The sequence below is a fragment of the Cololabis saira genome, chromosome 8, assembly GCF_033807715.1.
Source record: "Cololabis saira isolate AMF1-May2022 chromosome 8, fColSai1.1, whole genome shotgun sequence".
In the NCBI taxonomy this organism is placed as follows: Eukaryota; Metazoa; Chordata; class Actinopteri; order Beloniformes; family Belonidae; genus Cololabis; species Cololabis saira.
The window spans coordinates 23,822,404-23,837,452 of record NC_084594.1 but is presented as its reverse complement, the minus strand read 5'-3'; the positions used below and the strand labels follow the sequence as shown (position 1 = coordinate 23,837,452).

Here is a 15,049-nt window from a genome sequence, read left to right as displayed (position 1 = left end):
TAACAGGTTTCCTTTCGGCCAGCGCTGATTGTTGATTGGGCACTCTCGGTCAGTCTGTAGGAAGAGGGTGGTGACTTTTCTAGGACTCTATGGACTGGCAGTGGTAAAATTGCTAAAAAAAAATCACAGTGAATTGAAAATCTGTATTCGCCTCGTCCCAAAAAAAGAGGACACTGGAAATCAGATGGGTTGAACAACGGTGTCATACATGCTTCACCGTGATGGGACATGAAGGTCCGGACACAACAGCAGATTTTACGGGATTGGTCAACGTAGGTAAAATCTTAGACCTGGATAATAATTGCCTTTCCACGGCCTATTTATCTTATTTGTCTTCATTTCACGTTACAGCACTCTTTTTCTGCTTCTCCTGTGAAAATCAGATTGGGAGCTTGTTTGGTAGATGTTGGCATGCGTGTGTCATGTTGGAAAGGTTTTTTATCTGGCATTGTGTCCACGCAGGGTGGAGATGTTATCAGCATGAAAACCTGCTCCTCAATGGAGCCCTGTCAGCCAACAATGGAGAACAGCATTACCCAGAGTACAGCGGGACAAAGACTTCTTTCCTTATCTTAGGACTGGAATATTCAGACTGATTTAACTGCTTTTACCGAGGGGAAGTGCCGGGCTGCGAAAGTCAGAACAGCGTAGATGGAAAATAGAGAGGAAAAGAGGAGGAGGAAGGGAACGATTTAATGAGACTTGCAGGAGGATTACACTGACAGATTTAAAAAGTGAAAATATTAGCGAATCTCAGGGCCCAAGATATACATTAAGTGCAACATATGTCACATAATTGTAAAAATGTCTAATTTTTTTAGCTTACTCTTTTAACTCACCATTTCTGTCTGTTGGTCTGGTGCCCATCTTTTTCAGTGTCTGTGCAGTGAGTGTGCAGTTTGGAGTCAGCTTGACGTTTTGTCCAAAGAGGAGCAAGACGCTGATGAGATGTGAACAGAGTATGCCGTTCACTTTGCTGAATTTGCACTGTGCATTGGAGCTTTAATCTGGGGGCATATTTGTTTATTGGCATACAAATGAACATCTGCATGGAGCTATGCTTGGACGCCATGGTCTCAGCAACCTCCTAATTGCTTAAAAGCCTGCCGATGCTGAGCGTGCCAACGAGGAAGCGTGAGAGAGGGAGGCAGCCGCGCCCAGGGCCTCTGCCACGCGTTCCTTTATCAGGGTTTCATTTCAGTTCAACGGCTCTTGCTCTCTCGCTTTCTCTTTACTCCAGGCCAACACTTTAATTATCAGTAAGCTGGTCAGCTCTTTTATTGACTTTACATTATAAAGAGCCATTTCGGTGAACTTCCGTGTTTAAGAGAACAGTCGTATTTTTCGAAATACGACTGAGTCGAAAAGTGTTGACTCACAAGAGTCACCTGAAAGAACGTTGAGCTATTCGTACTGCATAATGGGTAGAGTGCTCGCTCTTCTTTCCAGCGTGCTCAATTTTGTTTTATATTTTCTCCTTGAACTTAAATTACATTATTAGTCTCACATAAAAGCCCAATTATAGAGTCTTGTCGAGATATTTGATCCTCCAGAAAGTTGTGCTACCTGAGTGGACTCTGAAGCTCGTGAGAGCAGCTGTAGGAGCACTGGTGTCTGCACTAGGGCTGCACGATTCTGGACAAAATGAGAATCACGATTTTTTTGCTTAGAATTGAGATCACGATTCTCTCACGATTTTTTTCCAATATAAAATGTATTGCACTTATTACTTTAACTTTGCAACAGCTGAACAAAAATATAATAACAATAAACATCTCTTGTCTTCTTTACACAAACCTTTGAATAATTTAAACAATAATAACAATTTTGAACAATATTTGTTCCTCCCTGAGTTGAACACCCTTTCAGAAAGGGGACTTGTAACAGATCCTGTAGTTCTGAGGCAACAAATTATTCCTCTGGCTGGGATGAACCCCCCATTGCCTTTTGCTGCTATTAAGAAGCTGCCGATACAAAAGGTAAACGTTAAGAAAAATATGATGGTGCCTGATAAAAGACTGGCATCAACTTTGTAACAGCTGACATTGAACATAAAAACTATAAACATCTCTCTTGTCTTTAAATAATTTTAACAATAACAATTTTAACAATATTTATGTGCAATATGTGTCAGGTGATGAGAAAGGTAGATGTTTCTCCAAATGTAATTCACAATCATTAACAAAATATAACAAACATGACAACATGATAGTTGACCATGACAGGACTACAACAACCTAGAACATAGGCCTAGTCCTTTTTTTATGCAGCCATCTTAAAAAAAAAAAAAAAAAAAAAAAAAAATTAAATCGTCGTCATTTGGAAATGAGATTGCGTTGAAGCATGAATCGAGATCGCGATTTTTTTAACGATTAATTGTGCAGCCCTAGTCTGCACCAAGGTCTCTCTTGCTCAGCTGACCAATTGTAGATAATGTGCCATTTGTTCTAAACCATCTTTGACTCTTCAACCGCTTTAGAAATGTTTCTTTCCCGTTCGGGTTTTCTTACACAGAGAATTCAACAAATTGTATCATTTTGTTTTTGTCTTAAGATGCAGAATACATTGATGGACACACAAGAGGTTCCTCGTGCTGGCCATTTTTAAGAGGCTCTGGCTCTACTGAGGCTGACTTTGCCTAGTAGCGGGCTGTCAGATGGGGTTGTACAGAAAACATGTCATCGCCGTATGTGATGTCTTTGCTGCCTTACATGGTGGCAGCTGAGTCCACAAATGGGGTGTCTTTGCAAAGGCAGATGGTTTTGTTGACAGCAAGCCTTATCTTTGTTTGCTCTTTGCTATTCTCTGACAAGTATGTTTATATACTACCAAAATGCCCCTGGCAGAGCTCGCTTCCTTGGACAGACACTGTCGACATCTTCAGTCTTGGAAAATGTATCGTTCAGATTTTAGAAATTGTTTAAAACATTATAGGACCCGTAACTTGCCCTCCTATAGCCACTAGGGGTGTAACAATATATCGTGCCACGAAATTTCGCGATACAAAAACGTCACGATACGTGTCGTGGTGGTGACAACCTGTATCGCGATATTGGGTTATTAATATTAATCTATTGTGTTGACTAGAAACGCACATCCGACCGCGACCGCGCGGACCAAAATCTGACTCCGCTCAGAAGAAAGTTTTGCGGTCCTGTTTTGAGCTCTGAACCTTTACTTATTTAAGTCTGGTGTAGAGAGTTAAGCCTTACCTTATTAAATTAAACCTTTTTGGGGTCGTGAGTAGGATAAACACGGGACCACTTCTGCGTGAGTTTGCGTGTACTTCAATGTCCCTCAACAGTGTAGGATTTAAGAACATCAACACAACACCTAGTGCTGTATCACTCCGCCCAATCTAAAACATACTAACAACTGATAAACTGACTAGTGTAATTATAGTCCCTGATTTACAGAATATAAAAAATATATTTATAAAATAATGAACCCTGAATTAACAAACTAACCTTCTTAACAAAAATAAATCTCCTCTTACATTTATAAGGTGAGCATGAATCAATCTTTTTTATGATGTAAAATTCTATGTATTTATTTACTTGTATTTATTTATTCAATTTTAGTTGTTAAATTTCTGGAAAAGAAAAAAGTCAAATCATACATGAGAGAAACTATTCAGTTTGTGGCAAAATATTTGTACTTGTATGAAACTGAAGATGCATAATGCAAACCTGACATTTACTTTTAGTTCAGTTTGTGGAAAATGGTTGGCCTGGCTTTCTCTTTAAAACTTAAACAGTTATAAAGCGTTACAAACTGAAACAATAGGGCAAACGCACAGCATTGTTTTGTATTATGTGTCTTTCAAATAAAAGACAATTTTTTCCAGTCATATGTTCCTCATTCAAGGTTGTTAAAAAATACTGCTATAATATTGTATCGTATCGTTATCGTGACCTCAATACCGTGTATCGTACCGTATCGTGAGATTAGTGTATCGTTACACCCTTAATAGCCACCAAAAGGGACAACTTTCAAAACCTGTTAAACTGGTAGTAGTGTGACCTGCATCAATGTAGGGACTGTTTGCAGGATTGTTGGATTATCACATATTCATGATACCATGCAGGTACTTGTCCTCCCAAAAAGCTAAGAGCAAAAATCCTTCAGAAATATCCTCAATATTGGTTGAACAAGAGTAAAATTAAAAAGAGTAGTTTTGCTTAGATTCTTCCACATATTGTGGAGACTTCAGTAGGAAAATGGTCAAACCTTTAGTAGTGTGAGTGCAAAGCTGTGCCAAGCACCAGTGAACATTATGATTTCAGCTAAGCTAACATTCCTATTAAACTAACAAAGCATGTGTGCCCCTGTTTTTATAACGAATAAAACCATTGCATAGATTTTCTTTTTCTTGGAAGGACTTCAGCAGGTCACGTGCCTTTTTGTCTCTGTCACGGTAAATGTATTCCACTCATATTCACTCAGGGTGAGTGGGTAGGACTGACAGAGAGAAGTGTGCCGCTCATATTGTTTTGATGTGGAGGTGAGCGGCTATAACTGCATGCATGATGATCTGAAACTTGATCATTGTCTATAAAACGTTATCTATAACAAATCATAACAGGTCTCATTAAGTAGGCAGCAAGACGTAATGAAATGTTTAAGTTTCAGTTGTTGCTTATGCAAAAAAAAAAAAATCAATGCTGAGGATTTTTGTGGTGATCGTATCGGATGTGATGCATTCACTTGACCAGAAAATTTAAAACAACTACATAAATAAATAAGTGAGCTACCCTCACAAAAACATGCACACAGTCCTGGGCTACACATGCCCCCTCTGGCCAGCCGGGGAGCCAGATGGGGTGGGGAGGATCCGGCCGGAATAACGTGATCCTTCCACGCGCTACGTCCGGCCGGAGAAACCCCACCCTGTCTGGTGAAAAGATGCGGCCTGCTCACTCCTCAGGTTAAGGAGGAGACCTGAGCTCAGTGCAGGGCCTCCCGGGGTTGGTAGAGGATGGCAATGCCCAGGACTGTCACTTGGGTAGGAGCACTGGGTGATGAAAATTGGAAAAAATCGGGATAAAAATATTTAAAAAAATAAAAATAAAATAAGTACTGGGCTCAAAATGGCACTATTGGTTTCAAATTCATAGATCAACTCTACAGTCAAGGTTCAAGGTGGTAAAAGGGCTTGTAGATGCATTTACATGTCCATTATAACCTTACCTCTATTTGAAGATCATGAACTCACCTTTTTCGCACTGGCACAGATCTCTGGGTCATATAAAATACAGGAAATGAGTTGAAAAAAATTGGTTTCCTGTAGTGCTCAAGCAAAGCCTTTCTTGACGTCTGCCCTTTTAGTATGAACACCCTTGTGTGAACATTTCTATTCTCCAGAAGAAATGGGATGTCAGTCATTACCTGCCAAACGTGTGTGAATTTGAACGTGTCTGTTTGGCGTGTGTGCCATTAATATGTGTGAGATGAAAACTGGCACCTTGCTTCTTTGACTGGAGAGTTTTGCCAGCTGCTGTTGCAGAGTGGATTCATCGAATTCAGATGTTTCGTACAATTTGACACCTAATGAGCAGTTCGACCATTGTGATGTTGGAAACACATGACAGTGAAACAAACAGTTAGAGACAAGAGAAGAAATTGGAGAAAAAGACGTTAGAAAATTAGCCAAGTTAAAATGTATCTGGCTCCAAATCACAGTGTAAAGGTTTTTCTTTTATTTTTGATGCAATTTTAGCTCTAAGTGAGCTATGTGTGGACGTGTGTGTGCTGATGTGTACCTTATGGGCTGATGTGCGTGGTTAATGAAAAGCAGTAAATGAAATCCTTTATTGTGTTTGATATAATGTCAGCTTCCATTAAGAAAACCGGTGCTAGAAATGATTGCTAAACTATCGAGGCCAGAGGAAAAGTGTAGTGTGTGTGTGTGTGTGTGTGTGTGTGTGTGTGTGTGTGTGTGTGTGTGTGTGTGTGTGTGTGTGTGTGTGTGTGTGTGTGTGTGTGTGTGTGTGTGTGTGTGTGTGTGTGTGTGTGTGTGTGTGTGTGTGTGTGTGTGTGTGTGTGTGTATCTTCCTGCATGCTTGTGTGCACACCCCGGGGCACAGCAGTGGCAGAGTGTGTTCTGTAATTATAAAATCATTAGCAGGTGTCCATAGGAGATATGAATATGACTGTAATCTGTCCCCACCCGTGATGGAGCGCTTGTCTCAAATTCAAATGTCAGCCCGTCTCAGCCTGGAGACGAGGGCACGGATTCAAATTCAAAAGATTTGGCCCCAGCAGCTACATGTATACTCAGTTATGGCATGTAGCCCCTACACATGACGGCCTTTCATGTTTACTTGCCATTTTTCAACCACTATTGCAACCTAGTGAATTATCAGATAAAACATCTCTCAAGGTTTTCTGCACAAAGATTGAAATTATGGGCTTCAAAGGTTTTGACCTTTACCTGAATGAGGATTTTGAAGTTTAACTTTACAACAATAAACAGTGTGTGACTTTGAAATAACATGCAGGGCATACCAATAACGAGAAAAAAATGAAAAAAAAAAAAAAAACCTGCTAGATGAAGAGCAACCTCTCAGACAAACAAAGGATATGCAGGCATGTGTCTGATCAGACATGAAAACAAGCAGACGGTGTGGCAGTGGCGAGGAGACAAAGTCACATTGTAATCTAGAGCAGAGGGGCGGTTTCTATAGCAACACTAGGCATCTAACCTCTGTGGTGCTGCTTTTACTGAAATCTGAAATTGGAGAGAGGAGGCTGGTATTGAAGAAAGAGAGATGAGGGAAAGATGAAGATAAGACATGGCAGGGAGGAGAAGGAGTGATGAGGAAAGGAAGCAGATCGAGATAGAGGTGGGAAAAGGAAGGGGGTGAGGGGTGGGAGATGAGCAGGGGAAGATTGATGTAGAGGAAGGGCTGGAGATCATCACCTGTCTTCAGTATTTGTCTCCTGTTTGAAATGTGTTGGTCAACTCAGTGTGATAGATTTAATTTACTGATAGTGCTTTGCGTCAGAGGGAATTTCTCAGACGGTTGCGTGTACATTCGTCGAGCACCTTCCCCCTGCACATGCACGCTGCTTATCTGTGTGTTTATATGTCCATTTATGAAGTACCAGACTGTATGCAATTGCCTTTAAGAGTTAGATTGTGGATTATAAATGAGTAAGTGCCTGGGGCAAGGACATCAGTGTGCAATAATTGTTGTTGTATTAGATGTGTGTTTAACCCAGACCCTGCACCCATGGAGACCAGAGACCAGCTGCAACAGATGGCTTTGCTGCCTTGTTAACTGCTCAGAGGGGTCACGGTAGCCTTGGACTCATTAACATGGAGCCGTCTCTTCCGTGCAGTCTCTTGTGTGCAATTGAACGTTGGGTTCATGAGCAGGACCTATCTACCTAATAATTATTTGAAACCAAGAGGGGGCTATATTTATCAGCACTATTTCAGTAGTTTAAAGGTTTTATTCCCAGTCTTCTCTGTCTGTTTTGTTCAGATTTAGCACCTTGAGTGATTTGTGATTATGAGAAAGATGACGTAGCAATGGCACTCCCAGAACAGGTTGATGAAAATGATTTTCCACTTATGTATTCAAGTTTTAACTTTGATTTTCCACGTCATTGTGCATTGTATCATTTATAATGAAGAGCAGTAATAAAGGATTATGTACAGTATACATAAAAACACAGCTGAATACTAATGGTAAAGTGTGAAGCAGTGCGGTCCGACCCAGAACTGAAGTATCTCTTCAGCCTACTTTGCACCTTTTTTTTAAATGTATTATTTGTTTGAGTAAAGATGCTGGATGGTGTCCCTTGAGTGTGAGGAAGCAAACGTTCATTTCTAAGAAGACGTCCTGCATAATGAGTTGTAATGCTGCAGCGGTGAGAGTAAACTCTTCAGAAGGGACAGACCAGTCTAAGCAGGACTGGGCTTCAGATCAATCCTGCTGGCAGACACAACACTGTCTCTCTCCTTCACTCTGTTTCTCCTCCCTCTCTCTGCTGAGGCATGGCCTATTTTTAGCTCCGGCAGTTCTCCTCCTAGTACACCCTCCGCTACCATCCATCTCCCGTCTCTCGGTTCATCCTTTCATATCAGCCCAAACCTGACCCTCCATCCCTAACCTCCAACTTACCTCAGTGTACTCCCTGGATGATCTGCTCTGATCCCTCCATTGTACCCCTGTCCTGCCATCTTCACCCCTCATGCCTTTCAGAGCTAGAACAGAGGCACTGCTGGTAAGTTGAGGAGATGTGTCACAAGGGGGCAAATGCTGTTCCTCCTCTGTCTTGTCTTTTATTTCCTACTTTCTGCTCTCTGTATTCAGCGTCAGCTCGACTTCAATTGAGATATATATTTTTTCTTTCATTGGTGAATAGGGATGGGCGGTATGGACTAAAAAATGTATCACGATAATTTCTGGCATTTATCCCGATAACGATAAAAATGACGATAAAAAAAAAACCAATTCAACTCCATCTTTTTAACTATGAATCTATCTCGCTCTCAGATCCGCCATGTTTGTCATCAACGGGAATTTATCTTTCTTTCTTTCTTTCTTTCTTTCTTTCTTTCTTTCTTTCTTTCTTTCTTTCTTTCTTTCTTTCTTTCTTTCTTTCTTTCTTTCTTTCTTTCTTTCTTTCTTTCTTTCTTTCTTTCCTTCCTTCCTTCTTTTTTCCCTTCCTTCCTCCTTTCATCCTGCTCTTTCCTTCCTTCTTCCCTTCCTCTTTTCTCCCTCCTTCCTCCTTGTTTTCTCCCTTCCTTCTCCCCTTTCCTTCCTTCCTTCCTTCCTTCCTTCCTTCCTTCCTTCCTTCCTTCCTTCCTTCCTTCCTTCCTTCCTTCCTTCCTTCCTTCCTTCCTTCCTTCTTTTTTCCCCTTCCTTCCTTCTTTTCTCCTGCTCTCTCCTTCCTTCTTCCCTTCCTCTTTTCTCCCTTCCTTCCTTCTTTCCTTGTTTTCTCCCTTCCTTCCTTCCTTCCTTCCTTCCTTCCTTCCTTCCTTCTTTCCTCCTGCTCTCTCCTTCCTTCCTTCCTTCCTTCCTTCCTTCCTTCCTTCCTTCCTTCCTTCCTTCCTTCCTTCCTTCCTTCCTTCCTTCCTTCCTTCCTTCTTTCCTCCTGCTCTCTCCTTCCTTCCTTCCTTCCTTCCTTCCTTCCTTCCTTCCTTCCTTCCTTCCTTCCTTCCTTCCTTCCTTCCTTCCTTCCTTCCTTCCTTCCTTCCTTCCTTCCTTCCTTCCTTCCTTCCTTCCTTCCTTCCAAAAATCAGCTTTACACAAAAACATCATCAACGGGAATTTATCGTTTTTACTGCGACATGACAAATTCTTACCGTGAGGAATTTTTTGACGGTTTATCGTGAACGGTAAAATATCGCCCATTCCTATTGGTGAATCATTTGAAACCGAACCAGTGACTGACGGGCTGATTTGCACTAGAGGCCATCTAAGACCTTGATTGCAGTCTTGAGAGGCTTTTAAGCTAACAAGAACTAAGAAAGACAAGGGTTGACAGAGAAATGACATACCTGACCTTATGTATGTGTAGAGTAAAACAAATGAGAGCAAGTGTGTGAAATAGCAGAAGAGAGATGAGACGACTGACGAACAAAACAGTGAGGGTGAGCGAGGTACAAACCGAGAGTGGAAGATATTAAGTCTGAGTAATGTAAGATTTGCTACACCTGAACAGGAGACTCTTTTTCTCCGTCATCCGTCCTCCGTCACCAGACCATGCAGCTCTTCTGGTGAGGGCAGGGCAGTTACTGCGGTGCCCTTGAGAGCGTGTCCTCGTCCAGCCTCCGCACGATAATGGGGAAGGCCACACAGACGCCGCTCGCTGCACGCAGCCCCTGCCCGCCCTCACGCCTGCCTCTGTGGGAGATAAGGACACCAGTTGGGAGGACAAGAGGATGGCAGGGAGGCTGTTGCCCTGGGTCTGCAGGCAGATAAACTGCTAAATCTAGGTGGTAGCAAGTTGACTCGGGAACTCTGGAAACCTATATGATTAATAAAAAACAAGCAACTGATAGGAATTTTCATTTTCCTTTTCTGTTTCTGTTGGAGTACACATTTGAACATGTGCCACATATGCTGCATCTCGACAAAGCTATTGCTCAGATGCATCACATCCTTCAGTATCTTTTCTTCTTGTCATTAGAGTCATTCCTCATCACACTACTTCTCCTGTGTTCTGTGATGCTGATTATATTCTCATGCTGAACAGTGTGAATGAATATAACCATGACTCTCTCTCTGACTTACCACCACAGGTCGGGGCTGATATAAGCGCTGCTATATCTTCTCTCATCACCTTTCTTCTTACTTTTTTCTGCACAGGAAAATGCCATTTCATACTACGATTCCAAAGCGGATTCAGACTATGTGAGTACGGTACGGACTGCTCCCATCTCCCCCGTCTGCCTGCCTTAACCCGCCAAATCCTATCCGATCCACTCCCTTCCCCTTCCACCATTTTCCTGCAAGCCCTCCCCACCCTTCCCCTTGGCCTTCTCGGTGTTGATGCCCCCCCCTCCTTCCAGTCACAGGATCCTGCGCTGTCTGTGTGCGTTAGTGAGGTGACACTGCTGTACGGTGAGTTGGTGTGACAGAGCACGGGCAGGCCGGCATGCATGTGACAGTGAGTTCAGATGTCCTCCCCCTGGTGTAATTTCCAGAGTTTCCTCTCTTTCCCCCGGGCTGCGCTTGCGCGAACCTTTACTGCAGGGTTTTAGAGCATCAAGACGCCTCACACCGAAGCACAAGTCATGTCACAATTTCATACAAAAGCGAAACATTTATTTCACGCATGCCATTCATGCTGAAGAATATGAATGGCATTCAAAGAAAGGCCAGCAGACTGGTTAATGCATTTACCATCAAAACAGCTCCATAAATCATTGGTCTCACTGCACCATCACTCTGTGCAGACTGCAGTTCCCCCTCAGGATCGGGCACACTTGGAACCCATACCTGCTGATTGATTAAGTTTCAAGGAAGAGTGTGAGAATCCCTTTTAGACCCATAGAGCACAAAAAGATGGGGAAAGGGAGAAAGAAAGGGGAAGCGGAGGAGCAATAAATCACGGGGTGATTTTCTCTTTGTGCATGCCACTCTTGTGATTAATGACACAGCGTTTTAGGGCCTGTCAGCTCATCTAATTGGAGAACATCGGTCATCATTAACATGGCACACCGAAGCCAACCCAGCACACACCTCTGACCCCCACATCACCAACCTTACAACCACCCAAAAGCAAAGGCAGAAGTCAAGTGGAGGTCATTCACCCTCTGAAACTCCACCAGTAGCTCCTGCCCAACCTCCCTCAATGACTCTTTTCAATTAAGCTACACTGGAGTTATATTTGGAAAATGACATAGCAAATAGGTTTCAAGTAAAGGTAAGTTGTGGGCAGGCTCTCCTCCCTCTTGTGTGCTACACCCTGTTGACGTTATCTTTTGGCACTGTTTACCCTTGATTTAAAAGAGCAATGTGATGTGCTGAAGTTTATCTGATATTCATTCTCAAGTTGAAGGTGGTGAGCATTTTATTTGACACTTTCAGGTTTGTCGAACCCTCGTCGAGCTTCAATCTGTTCTATTAATTCAACACATTTGATTTCTTTTTTGTACCAGACTTGTTGTCTACAAGTACCTAGTGATATGACTTTGAAGCCTTGTTGGCCACAGGTTAAAAGATGTGTATTTTTGAGAAAAAACACATCCTTACATCCCAAAGAAATATTGCACCATATGCTTCAAAGAGCAATCAAAGCACCCATGAAAATGAAATAATTCTTTGTTCTGCATCATCCCACTCTACAAGCGGTACTTTAATTTGTTTCTTTGGAAAATATTGTCACCCATATCTCCAAGTTGTAATTTACTTGTAGGACAACCATTAAATACATAAAATGCACTATCATCAGAAATGATTTATTACCAGATTTCAGCTTCTGCAAAGAAAATAGTGATTGTTATGAATGACTCTCATCTGCATCTGTGGAGTAATTCTTAACATTAATTGAAACAGAAGGACGGTTTTAGTCCGTCACTCTATTCCCTCTGGACATACAGGGCCAAAAGTGATAGATTTCAGGTTAGCTTTGATCTGCTGGACGTGGGAATGAAAGATGCTTCAAAATGTCAACTCTACCCTCTTCAGCCTTTAATTAAAACTTAAGAACAAGGAGATGGAATTAACAAATTGGGTAATGAATCGAGCAAAACAGGTGGAGGATGGGTGACAAAAATTAACCAATCAGTCTTTCCTGTGTGGATTTATTCAGCCCCTAATTAGACACTGCCTTGGCTAATTATTATTAGGCTCTTCTGGAGGAAGTAAATAACTATGTGAAGAAAAAAAAAAAGCTTCTTACCCGAGACCGACAGAGAAACAAACACTTCAACCTCACAGTTGTGTTTAACACCCAGCATCACCAGCTCAGTCATGTTCAGTATTACTAAAATCACACACACTTTCAATATATACAGAAAACAAAAACTGAGAGTTATCCTGCTTTTAAAAATGTAAAATTAAATTAAAAACAATAAATTCAGTCAGAGGTTATTCAAACTTTCTGATTAAAGCTACACAAGTTGAATACCAATGTATGCCATGTGTGCCTTAAAATATATATATTATATAACAACACCTAGTAATCTAAACTTTTTGAGTTTGTTTGAATGAATATATTTTAAAATAAGACCTTTCAAAGTCTTTATTTCATTGTCACAAGACTGTAGCTTCAGGTGAAGTCATAAATTTGAAGAGTTAAAGTGACAGATGAACAGACTTTTCCCAGTAGAACCTTTGAGTAAAATGAATGAGAAGAAATCACCCGTAACTTCTTGTAAGTAAGAACTAGATATCAGTCAGACAGCTCCCGACTCAAAGCCTTTTACTCTTTCATGTCGTCAAGTGCTTCAGCTGTTTATTTCTTTTTTGCTTTTGTTTTGTAAGAATTGTTTTTAATCAGTGTTTTTTTTTCTTCTTTTAATTGGGGGAGCTAATTAACTAAATCAGGCGGGCAGTTTTAATTGTTTTACCTGACTCTCTGTGACATTTACCAGTTCCGTGTTGCAGCGTGTCTCTTTTCAAGCACGTGCAGGGGAAAGACTGTAAACGGCAAGGCTCAAGGATTGCAGGGAAAACAACGGAAAGTCTGATTTGAAATATGCTTTTTCTCATGTAGGCAGAAAACAAAATAATGAACATGTGATGGTGGTTTCCGGTTTGGTTGGGGTTCATTTATCCAGCACCTCATATGTGTCTGTGATACTGTCATTATCACGGCTGCTAATGAATCTCTCTATTTCGTGACTGCTTTGGTACCTGCTGTTGCTGTCTGATGACGAGGAGAGAGCAGAACCACCCAAATCCGAAGGCAGACGTCAGGAAGATTAATGTTATTTTTGTGCCTAACATTATCCAAATTCGGTGCGACTTCTGAGTCAGAGAGAAATATGATAAACTGATTGCAAATGCGTACTCTACCACAGCACCACGGCATAGGATGTGACAGAAGGCAGTCTAACATCTTTATTTTCTTTCCACCCATGTCTTATTTGTATGCTAACGTGTGTGTGTGTGTGTGTGTGTGTGTGTGTGTGTGCGTGTGCGTGTGCGTGTGTGTGTGTGTGTTTCAGCAGACAGAGGATGGAGAGGAGGAGGTTCCACTGGAGACCACAATCTCTCTGGAGCTGGAGTTTGTGGATGATCCCAATTTCAAAAACAAAGTCAACTACTCTTCCAGCGCAGTCCAGATTCCTACAGACATTTACAAGGGCTGTAAGTTGCAGTTTCATCATGGCGTTCATGTTTAAATGTGTTGTTTTTTTTTTTAATGTAAATATATGTTAAATCCATATTGGGAGTCTGGAGAAGGTTGTTCAAGCACTTTTTTCTCTGATTGTCTTTCATAATGCCGGCGCATGGCTAGATGACAGTCTTCTGTTCTGAGTCTCTCCCACCAGATCCGTACTGTATTGCTGCACTTTTCTTTCTCTTTTCTTTTTGCATGTGCATAGCATCCTCTGCTCATGATCCCCAACCTTTCTCCCTGCAGACGTAACACCCTCCTTATTCTGCAGCTGCCAAATATACAAAAGGGAACTCGTGTATCTTATAGTTCCCTCTATTATCCACCTCTAACCTTCTGGACGCTTTCTGTCAGCCCTTTTAAAGACTCAGAAACCAGAGGATGTGAGGACAGACAGCCATTTTTACTGTGACATTTTTTCCTCTCTCTCTCTGGTTTTGTCATGCTCTTCTCTTTCTTTGTGGACCGGGCATTGTATGGCACCTGTCTATAACAATGCCCACCAGCCGTGTCTCCAGACAAATCATGTCAGAATTAGACAGTCTTGGTTTAGGAGGAGATGTCAAAGACCAAAGCTAACTCACAATAGAGCAATCAGGAATACATATTGTTCCCAGAGCCATTTTGTGACAGTTCGGATTCCCTCGTCTGAGGATACGAGTCAGAGAATAAAGGGGCTCTTGATTGAGGTTGGTGGAGTCTAGAAGAGTAAAGTGGGACGGTGCATGCAATAAGTTGTTTTTTCCTCTTCTGCTCTGTAGAAAACATTTACTTTTTTTTTTCTTTAGCTCCCATTGCGCCATCTGCTGTGCTTAGATTTCCCAACTGCAGATTTTGTGCCAATGCCATTATTTACGCTGAGTGCTTTGCTTTAGTTGTTGTTGTTAGCAGTAGGGTAGACAGCATTCATAAATAGTTTTTTTGGGCAGAGTTCATAAAGATAGAAGGTAATATTGAAACATTGTATTAGCGCAGCTGAAATGATGAGTGCGGTTGCTTATAAAGAACATAGAAAGCTATTCTGTCCGACCCAACATGTGGCAGTGGCATCATGGGTTCATCAGACTGCTAGACTTTACTGAATCTTGGTTTTCCAGTGGAGCAGGCAGACTAGATGATAACCTGACCTTACAGATGGTCTGTTCAACAAAAACATCTGGGAAACCCTGCACAGAAACCCTTTGAAAAGTAATTTTTATGAAAGACAAGATGCAGATTTCATCCAATCAAATGAACAGAGTCG

General features: G+C 41.6%; 1 protein-coding gene across 5 annotated transcripts in view; it reads left to right on the top strand.

The window, feature by feature from the left end:
• cacna2d2a (calcium channel, voltage-dependent, alpha 2/delta subunit 2a) overlaps nt 1-15,049 on the top strand; it is a 175,014-nt gene that overhangs the window by 105,315 nt on the left and 54,650 nt on the right. For 2 of the 5 annotated variants that reach the window (XM_061727340.1, XM_061727336.1), the window contains exons 5-6: nt 10,326-10,370; nt 13,637-13,775. In XM_061727340.1, the coding sequence (XP_061583324.1) occupies nt 10,326-10,370; nt 13,637-13,775 (184 nt within the window). Of the gene's footprint in view, nt 1-10,325; nt 10,371-13,633; nt 13,776-15,049 lie in introns of all 5 variants that reach the window. The other 3 variants (XM_061727337.1, XM_061727335.1, XM_061727338.1) reach the window with 2 other exon arrangements.